The sequence below is a fragment of the Abramis brama genome (assembly GCF_963993115.1).
Source record: "Abramis brama genome assembly, chromosome: 17".
NCBI lineage: Eukaryota > Metazoa > Chordata > Actinopteri > Cypriniformes > Leuciscidae > Abramis > Abramis brama.
The window spans coordinates 35,991,534-36,011,131 of NC_139979.1; the positions used below are offsets into that span (position 1 = coordinate 35,991,534).

At 39.1% G+C, this 19,598-nt stretch overlaps 1 protein-coding gene and 2 long non-coding RNA genes across 3 annotated transcripts in view; 2 read left to right on the top strand and 1 right to left on the bottom strand.

The window, feature by feature from the left end:
* Positions 1-7,869, top strand: part of LOC311067969 (uncharacterized protein) — a 32,870-nt gene extending 25,001 nt beyond the window's left edge. Inside the window, exon 7 of the mRNA XM_084090119.1 lies at positions 6,340-7,869. Within this exon, the coding sequence (XP_083946245.1) occupies positions 6,340-6,346 (7 nt within the window). The 3' untranslated portion in view covers positions 6,347-7,869. The remainder of the gene's footprint in view (positions 1-6,339) is intronic.
* Positions 7,870-13,513: 5,644 nt separating this feature from the next.
* Positions 13,514-16,504, top strand: LOC311067971. The gene is made up of 3 exons (XR_014603316.1): positions 13,514-13,968; positions 14,085-14,208; positions 14,362-16,504. It is a non-coding gene; the product is annotated as an uncharacterized lncRNA (long non-coding RNA).
* A 126-nt stretch (positions 16,505-16,630) lies between these two features.
* Positions 16,631-17,760, bottom strand: LOC311067970. Its single transcript, XR_014603315.1, has 3 exons — positions 17,618-17,760; positions 17,250-17,512; positions 16,631-16,843 (listed from the first exon to the last, which is right to left on the bottom strand). It is a non-coding gene; the product is annotated as an uncharacterized lncRNA (long non-coding RNA).
* Positions 17,761-19,598: the final 1,838 nt, after the last annotated feature.

Genomic DNA, 19,598 nt, shown 5'->3' on the forward strand with positions numbered 1-19,598 from the left:
AGCTGGGCGAGACTAGCGGCGAAGGAAGCGCCTTTGGGAAGACTGGCTCTGGCTCTGGCTCTTGCTCGAAGACTGGCTCTGGCTCTTGCTCGAAGACTGGCTCTGGCTCTGGCTCTTGCTCGAAGACTGGCTCTGGCTCTGGCTCTTGCTCGAAGACTGGCTCTGGCTCTTGCTCGAAGACTGGCTCTGGCTCTGGCTCTTGCTCGAAGACTGGCTCTGGCTCTGGCTCTTGCTCGAAGACTTGCTCCGGAACTGGACTCGGAACTGGACTCGGAACATCTGGGCCGACGACTGGCTCTGGGGGCCTGACGCTCTCAGTCTCAGGCTCGGCGGGCATGACGTTCTCAGTCGCAGGCTCGGCGGGGATGACGCTCTCAGTCGCAGGCTCGGCTGGACTGGCGTGAAGTGCAGGCTCGGCTGGACTGGCGTGAAGTGCAGGCTCGGCTGGACTGGCGTGAAGTGCAGGCTCGGCTGGACTGGCGTGAAGTGCAGGCTCGGCTGGGCAGGCGACTGGATCAGTGGATCTGGTGGGACGTGGAACAAATTTGAGTGCTCCCCGGATGGACATCCAAGGTGGGTCAAACATTTTAGACACTAGATCCGCACTATTCGAAATAAGTTTTCGTGCTCTGGGCCATGTGATCTCAGCCACTTGTCCAGAACGGATACGGTGTTCAACGGGGAGTGATACTGTGGGTTTGTCTGGGTTGACAGTGAGAGCAGGTTCGACGTGGCTGATGAGGTGAGGATCGGGCTGGACATGGAGATCGGACTGTATGTCTCTCACAGTGAATGATGAACCACACACCCACAGCGTTCGGTCAACGAGTTTGATGAGAGGTAGTTCGAGATCATCCAGCAGCAGCATTCAATTCAATTCAAATTTATTTGTATAGCGCTTTTCACAATACATATTGTTTCAAAGCAGCTTTACAGAAAGTGCATTTCAGAAATGTACATAGAGAAATACAGTTAGTTAATCATGTATTGATTTAGGGCATAAACATATCGCCATCGTCGAGTCGTCTCTTCACAGGCGCCGAGTCGTCTCTGCACGGGTGTTGGAGAATCTGTAGTTTCCATGAGAGGCTGGATACAAACTGGAGCTGACGATCTGTATTTACCTCGGGACTGGCGTCCCGAGATAACAACAGAAAAGCAGATGGGAAATAATTAGCGTAGCTGCTGTTCGTAATATTAATGCATTCAATCTGATTCAACTGTAGTATAAAAGGTAGGTATTATGTGAATGCTTGGCTAAAGAGATGCGTCTTTAATCTAGTTTTAAACTGGGACAGCGAGTCTGAGCCTCGAACAATATCAGGAAGGCCATTCCAGAGTTTAGGAGCTAAATGTGAAAACGCCCTCCCTCCTTTAGTGGACTTAGATATCCTAGGAATGACCAGAAGCCTCGAATTTAGTGATCTTAAAGAGCGCGATGGATTGTAGGGCGATAGAAATTCCGTTAAATACACGGGAGCTAAACCATTTAGGGCTTTATAGGTCAGTAGTAATACTTTGTAATTGATACGGAACTTTATAGGTAACCAATGTAGAGACGACAGAATTGGTGTTATATGATCATATTTTCTTGATCTAGTAAGAACTCTAGCGGCTGCATTTTGGACTAACTGTAGCTTGTTTATTGAGGATGCAGGACAACCTGCTAATAAAGCATTACAGTAATCTAGTCTCGAGGTCATGAATGCATGAACTAACTTTTCTGCATCAGAAACAGATAGCATGTTACGTAGCTTAGCAATGTTTCTAAGGTGGAAAAGGCTGTTCTTGTAACATATGAAATATGATTTTCAAAAGACAAGTTGCGGTCTAATATAACACCCAGGTCTTTTACTGTAGAGGATAAAGTAACAGGACACCCTTCTAAATTAAAGTTGTATTGTAAGAGGTTTTGTGGGCAGTTTTTTGGACTAATAAGTAATACCTCCGTTTTATCTGAATTTAATAGCAGAAAATTACATGTCATCCAGTATTTTATATCTTTAACACACTCTGTTAATTTAGATAATTTATTGTTTTCATCTGGTCGTGATGAAATATATAATTGAGTGTCATCAGCATAACAGTGGAAATTAATTCCATGTTTTCTTATAATATTACCAAGTGGTAGCATATATATTGAAAATAGCAGAGGGCCTAACACAGATCCTTGCGGTACTCCATAGTTTACTGACGTTATCTTAGATTTTTCCCCATTTAAGCAGACAAAATGGTAACGGTCTGATAAGTACGATCTAAACCAGTTTAATGCCTGTCCCTGAACACCAGTGTAGTTTTGTAGTCGGTCTAAGAGTATTTTGTGATCTATAGTGTCGAACGCAGCACTAAGATCGAGTAAAACTAGTATTGAGATAAAGCCTTGGTCAGAAGCTAGAAGTAAATCATTTGTAAATTTTAACGAGCGCAGTTTCTGTGCTATGATGCGGTCTGAATCCTGACTGAAATTTTTCATAGATGTTATTTTCTTGTAAGAAAGAGCACAGTTGAGCGGACACCACTTTTTCTAGAATTTTAGACATAAATGGAAGATTTGAAATTGGTCTATAATTTGCTAGGTTATTATGATCTAATTGTGGTTTCTTAATGAGAGGTTTTATAACTGCCAACTTGAATATTCTTGGAACATGACCTAAGGATAAAGACGAGTTAATAATATTGAGAAGAGGCTCTTCCACTACAGGTAACACTTGTTTCAGTAGTTTAGTTGGTATTGGATCTAATAAACACGTTGTTGGTTTAGATGCAATGATAAGTTTATTTAGCTCTTCCTGTCCTATAGTTGCAAAGCGCTGTAGTTTTTCTTGAGGGGCGATAATTGAGGCTGAATCATAAGACACCATTAAAGATTGTACATTTACAATTGTATTTCTGATGCTTTCTATTTTCTCAGTGAAGAAATTCATAAAATCATTACTACTACACTGTAACGGAATATTTTGCTCAGGTAACGTCTGTTTATTTGTTAGTGTAGCCACGGTGTTAAATAAAAACCTAGGTTTATTTTGGTTATTTTCTATTAGTTTGCGGAGGTGCTCAGCCCTGGCTGCTTTTAGGGCCTTTTTATAACGTGACATACTGTCTTTCCAAGCGATTCTAAAAACCTCTAAATTAGTTTGTTTCCATTTACGCTCTAAATTACGAGTTTCTCTCTTTAGAACATGTGTAGCACTGTTGTACCATGGTGCTTTAGTTTTCTCTCTAACCTTTTTTAATCTAATTGGTGCAACGATGTCTAATGTACTAGAGAAAATGGTGCTCATAGTGCTAGTCATTTCCTCTAGTTCATCTGTTTGTTTGGGTTCACTAAGCAGCTGAGATAGATCAGGTAAGCTATTTGAGAATCTATCTATAGTTGTTGGAAGGATTGTTCTGCCTGGTCGATAACGTGGCGCAACATGACAAATTTCAGCGGTACGTAGTATGCAAGTGACCATGTAATGGTCAGTGACTTCATCACTTTGCGGTATAATATCTATATCGGTTGGATTTGTTCCATGTGATATAATTAAATCTAGCGTATGATTAAGACGATGAGTGGGACCAGTTACGTTTTGCTTGACCCCAAAGGAGTTTAATAAATCTGTAAACGCAGCCCCTAACGCATCATTTGAATTATCTACGTGTATGTTAAAATCTCCAACAATTAATGCTTTATCGACATTGACCAAAAGATCTGAGAGAAAGTCTGTAAACTCTTTTAGGAAATCAGCGTAAGGCCCTGGCGGTCTATATACAGTAGCCACGGCTAGAGATAATAGGGATTTCTTTCTTACATCTAAGAGAGTAACATTTAGCACAAGTACTTCAAACGAATTAAACCTGTGACCTGTTTTCTGAGTAACACTAAGAATATCTTTATAGATTATAGCAACACCACCGCCACGACCAATCAGACGGGGCTCATGCTTGTAACAGTATCCAGGAGGAGTAGACTCATTAAGACCGAAATAATCATTTGGTTTAAGCCAGGTTTCAGTAAGGCAAAATACATCGAAACTATTATCTGTGACCATTTCATTTACAATAACTGCCTTAGGTGTGAGCGATCTAATGTTTAGAAGACCTAGCTTTATAAATTGTTTTTGTTCACTAATATTGAGATTTTCTGGTTTAATCACAATTAGATTTTTCCTAGATCCTGCAGTAGATTTATTATTTGATCTCACTAAACGAGGAATAGACAAAGTTTCAATATAATGTTCTACATTGGTACTTATATCAATTAAGTTTGGACAGCAAAGAGTGTGATTTGGACTTTGACTTACTAGTCATATGGTGTGTAGCATCTTGGAGATGTTGTCCGACAGAAGAGCCGCTCCGATTCTGCTGGGGTGAAGGCCATCAGCACGGAAGAGCCTAGGTCGCTCCCAGAAAAGATTCCAATTATTTACAAAGAGCAGTCTCTGTTCATTACACCATGACATTAACCATTCATTTAGAGCAAATAATCTACTGAACCTTTCGTGTCCTAGTCGGTAAGTGGGAAGCGGTCCAGACACGATGATCGTTGTTTCAGGCGATGTACTGCGTACCGTCTCGATCAGGCTCCTGTAGTCCTCCTTCAGAACCTCCGACTGCCGCAGCCTGATGTCGTTCGTTCCCGCGTGCAGCACGACAGCTCCGACGGGCTCGTCACCATTCAGAATCCCGGGAACCTGTGCAGCGACATCGAGAACACGAGCACCAGGAAAGCAGTGAGTGTGCACCTTACCTTTACCTATGGTAGCATGGACATGCCGGACAATGGAATCGCCGATGATCACAGCGTCGCGTTCCGTCTCGCGTAGAGGGGAGAAGCGGTTCCGGGTGGAGATCTCGAAGGCCGGGAGGGGCGGAGAGGTCCTAGCTCTGGTCCTGGCCCGCGTCTTCCGCTGTGGAATCACCCAGGGTCCATGGTGTTGAGTCGGTGCCGGAGTGAATGAAACCAGGGATGATCGCATCCTGGGCAGAGAAACACATGGAGTAGACGAGGTCGGAGTCAAAAGGTTACTAACCACTGACTTGTGAGCATCGGCGCGTGATGTTTCAAGCGCGAATCGCCGATCTCGTAGCTCGGCCTGTCTCTCTAGTAGGTCGCGGATCTGCTTCTCCACGGATTCCAGCTCTAACTGCACAGAATGCAGCTCGAAGGTGTCCTCACCTGCACTCAAAGGTAACGTTAGACACACATCCGTTATATTCGCCATTATAGCAGATGTGCTATAATGGCGATTTATAGCTTTCAGTGATACGGGTGTAAATAAGTCGATCGATAGGCGCGACCACGCGTGTAATGCTAGCGGGCTAAGGCTAGTAGCGGAAGTTCGAAAGGTTGGATATAAGTAGCGATATCAGAGCAATCCGATTGTTTTTTAAGGAGAATAGTATTCCAGATATGTTCACGCGCTATACAAATGAAAAAGTTCGTTTGTAAAAGAGTGTAAAGAAGAAAATCAAGGTTTCTGAATTAATTCGACGGAGCTCCAAACACAACAACGCACTCAGTCGCGACGCAAATCCGCGACTGGGCGAGTGGATCATTCAACCCGGTCCAGAACTCCTGTTGAAGGAATTCCTCATCCCAGCTCCCATCCTGGTAAAGGTTAAGGTAAACTTTAGCAAATTCCTCCAAAGTTCTACCATTCTGGTCAAACATAGTGTATTCCATGGGATTCGCGGAAGCACGGTCTGCAGGCTGTGTAGGATCCATAACGATATGCGGTCAAGCCTTCTGTCAGGATACAGACCAGGAGACAGAGGTAAGTGAATCAAACACAGCTTTATTTACAGATGATCAGAGTGCGAGGTGAGTATTCACTCAATTTAAGTGCAGAAGTCGTGAAGGAAACTCGATGTGGAGTGAAAAGCAGGTAAGCACTTTCACTTTGGATAAGTTGACGTCAAGCAATCTCAGTTCAGTAATCTTTGTCTCTTCTCTTTCAGATGCAGATCGGCAATCAAACAAGCTCAGTTGAAACACTGGAAACTCAAAGGAACACAGGATCTCAGGCAGCATGGACTCAGACAGGATTTCTGAAGACAGCACAACAATGACATAAAGGTGAGTGTTTCAGGTAAGTATACATTACAGCTTGAAGTCTTGATGTATCAGAGGAAACGGAGACAACAGATTATGGTCTGTTCCTGTTGGAGGCTTGACCCAGACTGAAATCACAGAGAATGTTTTATGCGTTGACTGATGAGGTTAATGATTGGGAACAGGTGCGGGTGATTAATGATCCTGAGAGTGAGTGCAGGTGTGCTAGAGGGAATCTTGGGTAATGTAGTGCAGAAACCAACGGTAACCGTGACAATGTGACTGTGTGTGTTTTATTTTAGGTTATAGATGACAGTGTGATCTTCTGATGATCATCTGATGGAGAGAGACAGAGACTGAAGATACAGTGGAAGCTTGATTTTATACATCATGTTTTTAATAATAGTTGCATTACATTTGTATTAATGTATTAAAGGGGTCATATGATGCGTTTTCATGTTTTCTTTTTCTTTAGTGTGTTATGTAGATGTTTTTGCATGTATAAGATCTGCAGACTTACAAAGCTCAAAGTCTCCTATAAAAATTATATACTTATAATTATAATTATAATTAACATGACAATGTGAACAAAATTAAAGTAGCCTATTTTTCTGTATCTGTCAGTCTGAGGTGTCGTTGCGGTAACACGTTGCTATGGGTTGTGTCACTTGCGTGTGTCTTGCTTCGGGCTTGACTGACGTGACCATAGACATAATAAATACTTATATTATTTATGTCTATGGACGTGACGGGGTCAGTCTGCGTGATTTTTCCCCCAAACCAGTTAAGCGCAAACCACGCCCCTTACACACAAACCATGCCCCTTACACGCAAACCACGCCCCTTACGCGCAAACCACGCCCTGCAGCGATGACTCGCGTCTATGGCTCGATTTCATTGGTCAACTCTATCAAAGTGTTGATTGGCCTCACATCATCGCTGAAACAAGTGTGTATACAAAATTAAAAGTTTATACAGCTTATACAACGAATATACAACTTATATAAAAAAAACATTAAAAAGGGCCCATAAGATGAATAAAAAACATGTCATAAAACTATGTAAATAAAAAGAAGTGCATTTTTTTCCTTGTGCAATTGCTAGTGTTAACGAGTGTCCAAAATAAATATGATTTTAAACGCGTGTGCACACACACACACACACACACACACACAAAGCAAAAAAGAGCTTAACACTGAGAAAACTACATGCGTTACTGTATGGAATAATTCTACAAACACAAGAAAACGGTTTGTCAAAAACAAAAAACAATATTTGATTCTTCATTGTTTAATATAGTTTTGCAAACAATATGAATCCATAACCTGCAGTCCTCCTGCATAACATTTAAAAGTATTTGTTTGCATAAAGTTAATGATTACCAATGATCACAGAGCTGATTGGCCACACAAGGCTGAACGATTCTGACAATTTGTGGCGTATCCTGACAACCCTTTTCCCTCCTTTTCCTGAATGTCTACTGTAGTCGTGCTCTAAACCAGAAGTGCTGTTTCTGGGGCGTCCCGCTGTCAAACGCCGCCTCGAACCAGTCTCGGTTGATCTTCGGGCCACTGCTGTTTGCTGACAGCCAATAATGGACCTGGTCGTCTAGCAGCTCGTCTGAACATCTTAACATCCCTAAACTGTAAAATGCAGAGACCAGTTGTGTTGGGTTGTGCTGCATCTTTTCAAGCTGCTTGGCCATTGTAGTCCTGGCATCACTGTAGTTGCAGTTTTCAGCCGGTTCACTGAGTAGTCCAAGCATCCTCCTCACAGGAGACTGAGGTAGAGGTGCGGTTTAACAAGAAAACAAGAAAAACTCTTCAATTGCAACAACCAATAAAAATAAAATAGCAACAAACACTTGGACCAGGAAACAAAACTACTCTGCTTCCATTCAGTGCTTCTGCTCTATTTCCAATTTACATACTTCATTATTTAAAAAACAGCATAAAATATGTTTTATACAGAAATAAATGGTCCCTAATAAACATTCAGACCCAAAACTTGCAGAACCTCATCGCTTCGCCTCAGAATGCCTCTATTAACCCACTAGAGTCGTATGGATAACTTTTATGAAGGATAGATGCGCTTTTTGGAGCTTCAAAAACTCGGACACTATTCAATGCCATTACAAAGCTGGGAAGAGTCAGGATATTTTTATAGGAACTCTGATTGTGTTCGGCTGAAAGAAGACAGCCAGATACATCTAGGATGGCTTGAGCAGGAGTAAATTATGGGATATTTTTGGTTGAACTGTTCCTTTAACTCTTCTAAGCTTCATGAACTCTACAGGGTTGGTTGGAGTTTGAGGTCTAGAGTAGATGAGCTGGGGAAGACCGGTCCAGCTGATGCAGGTCTACTGTTCACAACACACACATACACAATGAATATACTACTACTACTACTACTACTACTACGATGGAACCTCAACGTTTGTTGTTGAACACAGATGTGTCCCCAAATTAAGTCCTTAAATTTGAAGGTATTGGACCTGGAAAGTCCTTGAAAGGTCCTTGAATTGAAGGTAACCAAGGTGTGGGAACCCTGAATTAAGACATATTTTAAATGTATAGCGCAGCTGTTTAATGAAGCAGCAACATATGATAGATAGGACAGAACGAGAAAGGCTATTAATAATCTTTCATTGTGCACAAGTATTATGATATGAAAGGCTCCAATACAGTGCGGCACACAGCGCTTATGCGCATCCTGAGTGAATGATGCTCTCGAAGCAACATGGAGTCACAGCGCTTCGCATTGAAAAGTTCAAAGCACACAGGAAAGACATATTGATGCGTAGTGTATTATACAGTATCTATCTATGCAATCGTTTATTGAGCCTTTTCTTTTAACAGTTTTAAATGTCAGTTACTGTGCCCATGAAGAACAATTATAGTGCTCTCTACTCCAGTGTTGTGATCTAACAGACACCCGGGAGAAAGTAACATGATTAAGGTACAGCAATAAAGTCCAGCAAGATAAAGTTGTTTTATGCGAAACCATAGACCTTTATCTACAGATCAAGTGTAATAATAGTAACATTGAATCTGTCTGTCGTGACACGTATAACATTGTGCATGAAAACTTTATTGTGCTTTATAATGTTTTTGTGCCTTTTGTGGGGCTTAACAATAACACAGAATAGTATATACGCACAATATCGGATTTGGATCGGTCTCGTCTGACCAATACCTGATCCGGCCAAGAATGGCAGTGTCAGAGCCGATACCGATACTAAGTATCAGATCGGTGCATCCCTAATATCATGCTCTATCAATGAAGTATGAGAAGGAACATCAGAAAACAAATAACTGTACGTCTGAAAAATATGAGTCACATTCATTTTGGCTCCTTTTGTCATTAAGATTGCTGTGACTACCATCTGTTTATTATTTAGCTCATACATGAATACACATTCTGAGTCAGTAAAGCTGTAAAGCAGCTCTAAAAGAAAATAGGGTCTGTGCAGAGGACAGGTCTGGTTCTTGTGTCTCTGCTGAGGATCAGTGCCGATGCCTGTCGTGTTGATGAGGCCTTCACAGGAGAGAGTCTAGCTAACACCATCTCTGCTGACTACATCATGAGTGTTCATCAGTGTTAGTATTTCAGTTCCTTCAGTTCAGTCAGTCTTTGTCTGTTCTTAGTCTTGTTTAGTGTGTGTGTACAGCCTATCTGTGCCTGTTTGGAAATATATAAAGTAAAAGTGTGTATTGGAGCCTTTTGTCTGTTCGCTTCTTCAGCCTTCACCACACCGTGACAATTACAAGATTGCCGCTAAAACTATCCCAGTTTGATCAACAAGCTCTTCTGGCCTGGAAGCGATGGCATTCTCACAACTTTTCTCCACACAAGTCCATCTTATGGAATAATGAATGCATCACTAAAGGGAACTTTAGTCACTCTATTTGCAGAAATGGATCGATAGAGATATTATCTTTATAAAAGACCTTTTTGATTGTAATAACCAATTACTTAACTATAAATCCTTTCTCAGAGAGAAGGCATTCCCAATAACGTTCAAAGAATATAACACAGTTTTCAAATCTATACCTAATGGCATATTAGAACTAATGAAAAGTTATAAAAAACTAAATTAAGTTCCTGGTTTTAATTTTACTCTTTATATAAACGGTATGGATATTATGAGCAGCAATTGTACTAATAAGCATATCAGCAAATGCTTTCTAAATTTAAAGAAAATAACAACTCGTGGGAAATTTTTCTGGAATTCTCATTTGACTGAGATTAATTGGCAGGGGGCGTGGCTTGTTTCTTTTAGATTGTGTATCACGAACAAAGTTAGGGAATTACACTTGAAAATATTGCATAATATATATCCCACAAACTTGTTTATCTCAAAATTCACGCCTGTTGATAATTTTTGTAGTTTTTGTAAGTCAGAACAAGAATCGTTAACTCATCTCTTTTATGGTTGTTCATTTTGTATTACATTCTGGAAAAGTGTTGAAATTTATGTTTTAAATTATTCCAAATTGAAACTGACATATATTTTGAGTCTCTTAAATTGGTAAAAAAATAAGAAAGCTATGTTAATAACTGATATATAAACTTTTAAATAAAAAAGGGGGAAAAATCCATTTATCATTATAATTAAGGAAGTTTGTAAGTCTGTTTTTTATTTTATTATTATTATTATTATTATTATTATTTATTTTATTAATTTCATTCCTGTTATTTGTATTTTGCTACTTGTAATTATTTGATGTATAATTTTTGTTTATGGATTGTGATGACTGAATGTTTGTAAAGTGATTTCTAAAAATAATTAAATAAAATAAAATAAACATCTTCTGACTGAAGGAGGAGATGGGAACCTCAGAGCGGTTTATTCGGATCACGTGCGCCAATCACTGAGCCCGAAATCTCCACCTCATTCACCGCAGAGACACGAAGCTTTTCCAGACATGATTCACTGTTTGGAAACACAACAGGCTGGCGACATCTGCTGGTCACACTGGTTTATAACTGCAGCGGAAACTCAACACAAACACACCTTTACATTTGTTGCAAATGTTCAGTGTAGGCTGATCTTTTAAATGTAATCTAGAACATGTAAAATGTGTGTTCTTGTATTAATGTGTAGTGCGTGTTTTGTGTGTTACTAGACTGGGCTTGGGAGACTTGACCAATCAGAAGTTAAATATCATTCTCATTGTTGTGTTATACACAATAATAATCTTACATTGCAAAAACTGACGGTACAAATTAAAGGTCACTACATAGCAAATTATTTTAAAAGACAAAATCGTATGGCTTTTAGTAATGCTAATTTAAAATAATACATTTGTATGATTTAAATATTATTTATGTAATTATCATACCCTAAATCGATCACAGGTACAATTTTAGTTCATCTATTATTATTACGCAGAGTTTAAATGAATACATATATAAAGGTCATATAAATACGCTTTGGAAGCTATAAAAGGACTACGTTCAGTTCTCTCTATACCTTTATCAACTGTATAAACTTCACAAATTTTACTAACAATGATATACAGTAGCGAGACTTTTACTTTTAGTTGTCCTCTTATAGACAGCTATTTTCTTCTTGCTGTGTAAATTTGTTTAAATTCTTAATATTTTAATTATTTTATTTAATAAGTGAATTTCGCTGCTTCTCTCGCAAGAAATGAATCGCAGTTTCACTCTTTCTCAGCCTGTGATTGGCTGTTTGCTACTGATGTCACACCTAAACTCCTAAACTCAGGATCAAAGCCTGAGTTGACAGAGAAAGTTGATGATCAGCATCATGGTTCCAACAAAGCCTGGTTGGATTGGTTTGGGTTTGTCAACTTGAAACTAATCCTGCAACCCTTTGTTCAACTACCATCATGGTACAGGCCCCAGGTCAGTACGTATACAATATGTTAGGCTATACTTGACATTACAAACAATAAAAGAAGGCATGAATTCAGTTGTTATGAAGGCATCAGTGTTATCGTAAGGTAAATGTCTTATATTTTCTAATGTCTACTCTAAGATCATTCAGCACAAGTGTTGTTGAAGATGACATGGAGCAGCCAGGGCCATCATCTGCAGCTCATTCATCCCGTATTTCAGGACCAGCAACAGAAGGTGAATTATACAATTGTGAATGTCAACAGTTACGGTTATACATTAGTGAAGTAATTAATAATTACATTTTATTGAATGGAATTTTATGATGTACATGAGTGAAAATGGTTGTATGCATTTGAGACACTGTTGGAAAATAAGTGGAAAAATGTTTAAACTGCATAAAATCTAAAGTTCTGAGACTATTACAGATTGAGGTCATCTCAATGCTACTGCACTCATACAAATCGAATCAAATGGAACTTGATCTTACATACAACTTTAACATTCTTTTTTACTAAAAACTGTAGAAATTGTATGACTCTTGTTCTTTGTAGGGGCACATACTCAGACATAGGATGAATGCATGGCTTGGCTACATATGATATGCAATATCTCATGGGCTCCAACTTTATGATTGCCAAGTCATTGTCTATTTAGTTTGATAAATTGTTTTTAATGGTTCTAATTATTTTATTTTTTAGAATGGAAAACAGTGGAGAACCCTCAGGACGCTGTACAGCTCTTCTTTGAGCATTTGCGTGAAGGAGGTAAAAGACAGCCAACTCTTTTCCTGACACTGGATTCCAGGGATACTGATGAGGAACGGGACAGGTCCCTCATTTCATTTTACAAACAACAACGTGAAAATAACCAGTGGGCTGCTCCATTTAACTGTCACGTTCAAGGTATCAAGTTAACAACATATGATGTTTCTAAAACATATGATTCTAATGAACAATTATCTAACACATATATGATAAAAATATAAGATTTAATTATATAAGAATTTATAACAATAACATTGATACATGATGCTGAACCTGTACTGTAGGGAATAAGTCAGCATAAACCAGTATAACTTAATCTATGATTATTATTTATTAATGGAACACTAATTCTTCTTGAAGACTTGTTTTGTAGGAGACGCAGCAATTGGCATTGGAGTGACTAGACATATCCTGTCAACAGCCATTACTAAATTAAAGCATGGATTTAAACTGAACTACGGCATGAAATATTGCTAATGCAGTTTTCACATAATTTAGAAAATTTACAGGACTATGCATCTAGTTAAGTGAAGAAGTACATTTATTTAACAGCCATTTTAGTGTCCTCATAGAGAGTTATGTTTTTTGGCAGTTTTTTGTTGTTGATGGCCTGAACCGTCTAAGGGCCTGAACAATGTCTAGTAAACAGAAAATCTAATTTACCTTTAATATGAAGCAAGACGTATTTAGCATTGCTATATGAATCAGACACAACATTATCTAGCAATCTATATGTTTGTCAATCCAGCTTTAAAACTGGTAACACCTTACAATAAGGTTTATTTAGCTAACATTAGTTAAGTTAATTCCAACATTTACTAATACATAATTAAAATAAAAAGTTGTACTAACTAACATTAAAAAGATAAATAAATATTTTAAGGAATGTATATCTCATGGGTATTTCATTTTAGTTAATACATTAATGGTAACAATTGAAACCTTATTTTAAAGGGTTGCCGTAAAATATCTCAAATTTCAAGTTTTGAAAAAAATATATATATTTACAAGCTTGTTATTGAGTGTCATTTTCTAATTGCAATGTATTCTTATCAGGAACTGCAGCAGAGACCACTCTGTTTGTTTTAGGGGGAAGTAGACCACCTTTGCCCTCTGCATCAGCTGTACTTGTTGAGAGTGAAGAATGATTGGCCACTCGTTGATCAATCAAGGTCCTGCTTTGTCAGGCCTAAGCCTGCAATAGTACATTCTTTGACAGGGGGCAGAAAGGACACAGCCACCACAAATCTCTGTTTAGAGGACAGCCCAGACATTGAACAAAGGGAGACGATTCGTCTAGTGAGTACAGAAAATTAACCAGGTCTTTCAGCAGTGTTTTGTGGTTTCTAATGAAATGCAGACATCTAAAAAATAGCTGCTAATTCTGTGCACTAAATAATGCTTGTATCTTATAGCTGCTGAAAGATGAATGGACTGAGGATGAGACCTCACAGGGCCTGAAGTTAACTTTTTTGACCACCTGCCACAGTAACTTTTTACCAGCCAGTTTTTTGTTGTTTTGTTTTTTGCCTCATAAAGGTGAAAAATAGAAATCACACAAACATTGTTCTTTAACTTGTAAGAATACACATTTAAGTGCTGTCAAGTTATTAACGAAATCATTATAAGTAATAATAACTCTTAGACTATAATTTTTTTAATCTTTTTATTTATTGATTTGGTGTGTTACAGACAGTCATATTCATATATACTGACTGCTGCTAATCTGAGTCCACAAAAAAGGAGCAGATGCACTCCTCTTCCTCCACCTCTGCTGCAGCTGCATCTTCCATGAGGTCTGGTCTCCTTGACATGTCCCCACCACTTTTTGCCAGGGTCGATATTGTCCCCACCACTTTTTAAAACATCTCGCGGCACGAATGTACCAATTCTACAAATAAATAAAACATCTCCAGTTAACTGGCAGAGCATTCATTTCGTTCATGTTTTAAATAAGAGACGATCCAGCGCCGAAATGTGTTTTTTAAATCAAGTGATCAAAGTGCTCGTTGCTGCTGCGATCAGAGGCGCGGATACAGTGTTTTCTCGTGTGGCTCGCGCACACTCCGCACTTTCTTCACTCGGACGCGCGCTTGGTTTGCATTTCTGTATGTCTTCCCTACTACAGCTAACCCTTTCTGTTCACCCACCCTACAGAAACAATGACAATTCACAGTAAGCTTGATAACACATGCATGCCAGCGCATGCACGCACGCACACACACACACACACACACCATGCTAACTCAACAGATATAGAGTTACCGCAGCTCGTATGTAAACAAATCACACGGCTGTGTTGATGGCTGATTTAGTCAGTGGACAGTTCCTGGCAACTGTTAATTACAGCCTTCAGGAACCGTTAAGCAGAACTAAATTAATATTAATATTACTGGTAAAGTTACCGGGTACCGGACATTTTCTCACTGGTTCCCAACTCCCAACATACACACGCACACACATCTGTGTAACTGTCATTGTACCGTAACCAACGTCAACTTTGCTTTATCTCATCACATCCCATCTCTCACCAACAGTTTAATACTGTACTCGCACATCCAAAATGTCGTCTTTTACGTCGCGGACTTAAAAAAAAAAAAAAACAGACGCAAAAAAAACAACTAATGAACCACTCAATTCTCATTGGCTACCCCGCAATGTGGCAGGTAGATTGACAGTTTTACCCGCCAATTGCAAAATTCACCCGCATTTGGCGCGTGGTCGGGTGTTAATTTCAGGGCCTGCTCACAAGTATCCAACCTTAGTTTGGACTTTTACTTTGCAGTACCAAACAAGAGGAGCAACAAGATGCTGCTCTTCCAACAGCTTCTCACTCATGCTGTAATATATTCTGTGTGTCCTCCTTTCTTTCTATTTTTTTGTCCTCAACAACACTACAAAGTTAACAAACTTAATCAAATAATTTTCTAGTTCATTATACATATTCATACTACTTATAATTGTTATTTATTTTTATTTTTTTATAATGCTGAAAATTATTTTAATTTACAGGTCATTGGCTGAGTCGGTGCTCAGCTAAAACAATTTAAAAAGGGATTGAAGGACACTGGAGTCTGGCCACTTATCAGCTGTAGACCAGATGTGTTACCCCTGCTGTTCCCAAGAGAAAGTGAAGTTGTGCAAGAATTATAAATTCACTTGAAAAAATATTTGGTTTGGTAGCGTGACTTGAACACTGAATTTATTTCTTTTTAATTACAGATGATCCTGCAAGCCATCCAGTGGCCCCAACCACAGCATACAGAAGACTGTGATGACATACAGCCTGAGAAACTTAATCTCGTTACAGGCCTTTTGAGAACCTTTGTTGAACATGCTAATATTCTTGTATTACTAGAGGGTACTAGATTTGTTTCTGTTATATGTGAACATTAAACAATAACTTATTTCTTTCTCTTTTTTGTCTTAGCATCACCCAGCAACCTGAGGAAACTTCTCAAATTCTGGGTTGGATGGGAATAGTGCCACGCACCCTCAAGCTGGAAGTAGTTCAGTCCAGTGGACCAAACCAATTACCAAAGGCATACACTTGTCAAGAGCGCCTTCGCCTGGTAGATCACTATACCTTCCTCTCAGCTCTCTCAGCTGACATGACAGCATGTCTGCAGTCTGTGGACAGTGCTTTTGGCCTTGTGTAGATGTTTATGAATTTCTTAAACCGTTCTAGATTGAAAATGTTATTTGTTACTGTTGCTTGTCTATTAAATATGGCAATGTTATAATAATATACTAATGTGTAATTTGGGCCGTTCACCCATTTTTGGGTTTTACATTTTGTAGTTTAATGATATAGGTCGATGTGATATGGTCAATACAAATCTTATACAAAAACTCAATATTGTTTATTTGAATAGATTAAATTTCATCTTCTGGTTAAAAAAGTATAATGGTTAGAAAAATCAACTAAAAAGCATAAAAAAATAACGTGCAACACTATCTAATTTTCAGCCAGCAAATTCTCAACATATTGAACTGTACTCAAAAAAATGTCCATGCCATTGGCCTCAGAGGGTTGTAGAGGATGAATATGTTCTCTCAGCATCTCCACTTGCTCAGGAGTTAGAGGGCTGTCGAACCGGGGAACATTCACCACAGTGTGTGGATCCAAAATATACCCACTGTCCTCCCAGTCAATGTAAGGAATGTTCATCTCCTGAAATAAAACAACAGGGAAAGATTCACTGTTTCATTACTAAAGACTAATAATGGCTAATTCAATTACAGTGTTACAATCACCTTGAAAATCAACTTGGTCTGTAATATTTGGATTAAAGGGATAGTTCAACCAAAAATTAAAACTGTCATTTACTCACCCTCAAGTTGTTTCAAAACTGTATGAGTTTCTTAGTATAGTATTTCCTTCCTATTATGAAAGCCAATGCGTGCCATCAACTGTGTGGTTACAAACATTCTTTAAAATGTCTTCTTTTTTGTTCAACAAAAGAAAGAAACTCATACAGGTTTGGAACAACTTGAGGGTGAGTAAATGACTAAATAATTGTTTTTGGGGTGAACTATCCCTGTAAAATGATAATTTCTTTGTTTAACTGCTTCAGTACCTCTGGGTTGTCAATGGGATTTTCCATCTGACCAACCACCCACAGTTGGTTTGGTGAGAGGTTTTGCTCTGTTCTCAATGGGTGGTTGTCCCATCCCTCACGAAACACATTGAGGTTTGCTTGCAGTCGGGGCAAAAATACATAATGGCAGCAAAACAGGTGAAGAGTGTTGCTCAAATCCAGCATGTCCTGTTCCTCTAGTGTGTGCAAGATTTGGTAGAACACGCTGGTGACTCCCATCCAGAGATCACGCCAGAGTCTCTCTACTATTCATTTTACAAAAGACAAATTACAAAAAATAATTACATTACAGGTCTTTCAAGTAGTAGTTAAAGACATTTAAACGATCTTAGATTAATCTGTCTTGCCTCTGATTGTGGACACTTTTGCCTGCTATAAAGCAGTTACTGTCTGTCCCACGTACAGAAAACATCAGACGAGCCACGTCAACATTCTCTCCTCCCTGATCAGCTCGCACTCTAAACAAGAATATAACATACATAATCAAGAACCAACATTTTTTTGTTAATATCTTATCAAATGAATATTTATAAAATGTAATGTCAAATGTATTAAATGTACATTGTTTTTATCTTCCTAGTCTAGAGAAAGTTATTATAATTATTATTTATTTATTTGATTTTATTTTTTACAGTATGCAATTAAAGAAAAATAAATAAATAGTTTTGCTTCAGTGGGTACCTAAATTCCTCAACAGCCTGACTGAAGAAGGATAGGGTTGTGTCAGATCGGTTGTTGTCTGCAGCTCCCAGGTACATTATCTATAAAAAAGACAGGAGCATTTTAAGCACACATATCCAGTATGAACTGTACTTTTAGATAAAAACATGTGCTCACCTTGGGTGAAAAACCATCAATCCCAGCAAAGATCACTATATTGTACCTGTAGACAAATGCAATGCGTTTGAACTGTAAACTCTTTAATAATGTTGGAAATATTAAAACAGTCTATTGTAGAGCATAGTACATTTATTGTTAAAGAAATTCTCAAGTTACCTGATGAGTTTATGGTTTGTGTCTATATGTATTAAGTACTTTGCATGGCACTGAATATGTTCTTCTGATTACACATCCCAACTGAGTCATTCCTGAGAGAATCCCAAGACTGTCCACCCGGTGCATTGATGCTTTTACTCTGTTTCACTGCAGACGATGACCTTGCGCCTTAAGTGTCCCTTTAATCAATCTGTAAGCCTGCATGTGTCATTCTTTCTTTGACCTGGGAAACAAGTCCATCAAGTTCTGCTTTAGTGCAGGTACTGTACAGTTCCCTAACTGATAAATTGTTTTCGGCCATCCTCCTAAAGAGTGTAGCCCGGGGAACACCCAGCAAATTTGAAATAGTTGTAACAGGGAGTCCAATCTCCAGAAGATAGGCAATGTGACCTGTAGGCACTTCAATCCTTGGACGCCCACTTCCAAGAGAGAAGTGACATTGGGGATGGAGAAACACACCCAAATTAGCTTCGGTTAAACAGGTATATAATAAATAAGAAAATGAATGCTGATGGCTGATGGCAATGGCTGAGTAACGCGAGAACCCACGAGACCTGGTGCGTGATCTAAGATGGCGGCTCCCGTCTGCTAGACTGTAAACCTCCTTCTTTCTCTCGTCTTTTCATAAACTTCTCGTTTCAAAACTGGACTATATCGTTTTACAACCTGGATTATCTCGAGGAGTATATCGAAGCGCACTATAACACACTCTGCTGCACCATGAACAGGGACAAACCAGATCACAACAAAAAAAGCAAAGGTAACCTCACCCCAATCTCCAAGAGACCTCGCCCCGATTCACCTTCCAGTCCAAGCAAAACACCATCCACATCACCTAAACCGCAGTGCTGCACTGAGGTAAGCGACATTCTACTCTCCGGACTTGACACCAGGATCTCATTGATAGAAGTTATACACAAGGATCTCCAGGAATTGCGGCACAGTTTAGAATTCAGCCAAGAACAGATAGACACCCTCACTAAAGAAAATAACTTCTTAAAGGATTCAGTTCATGCACTTAACACTCAACTCACCTCCGTCGCCACAGATAACAAAATCATGAAAGAAAACATTTTGGATTTGCAAACGCGCAGCATGAGGGACAATTTAGTTTTCACAGGCATACCGGAACAAACTCCAGACGACCCAGAGAAATCAGTCAAGGACTTTATGATAAAACAACTCAAATTACCAGCTGAAACTGTACAGATCATCACCTTTCACCGTGTTCATCGTATCAGATCTCAAAACAACAACAACAGACCACGACCGATCATCGCAAAATTCACAAAACACTACAAACACAAAGAACTGGTTCAGAGACAAGGCAGA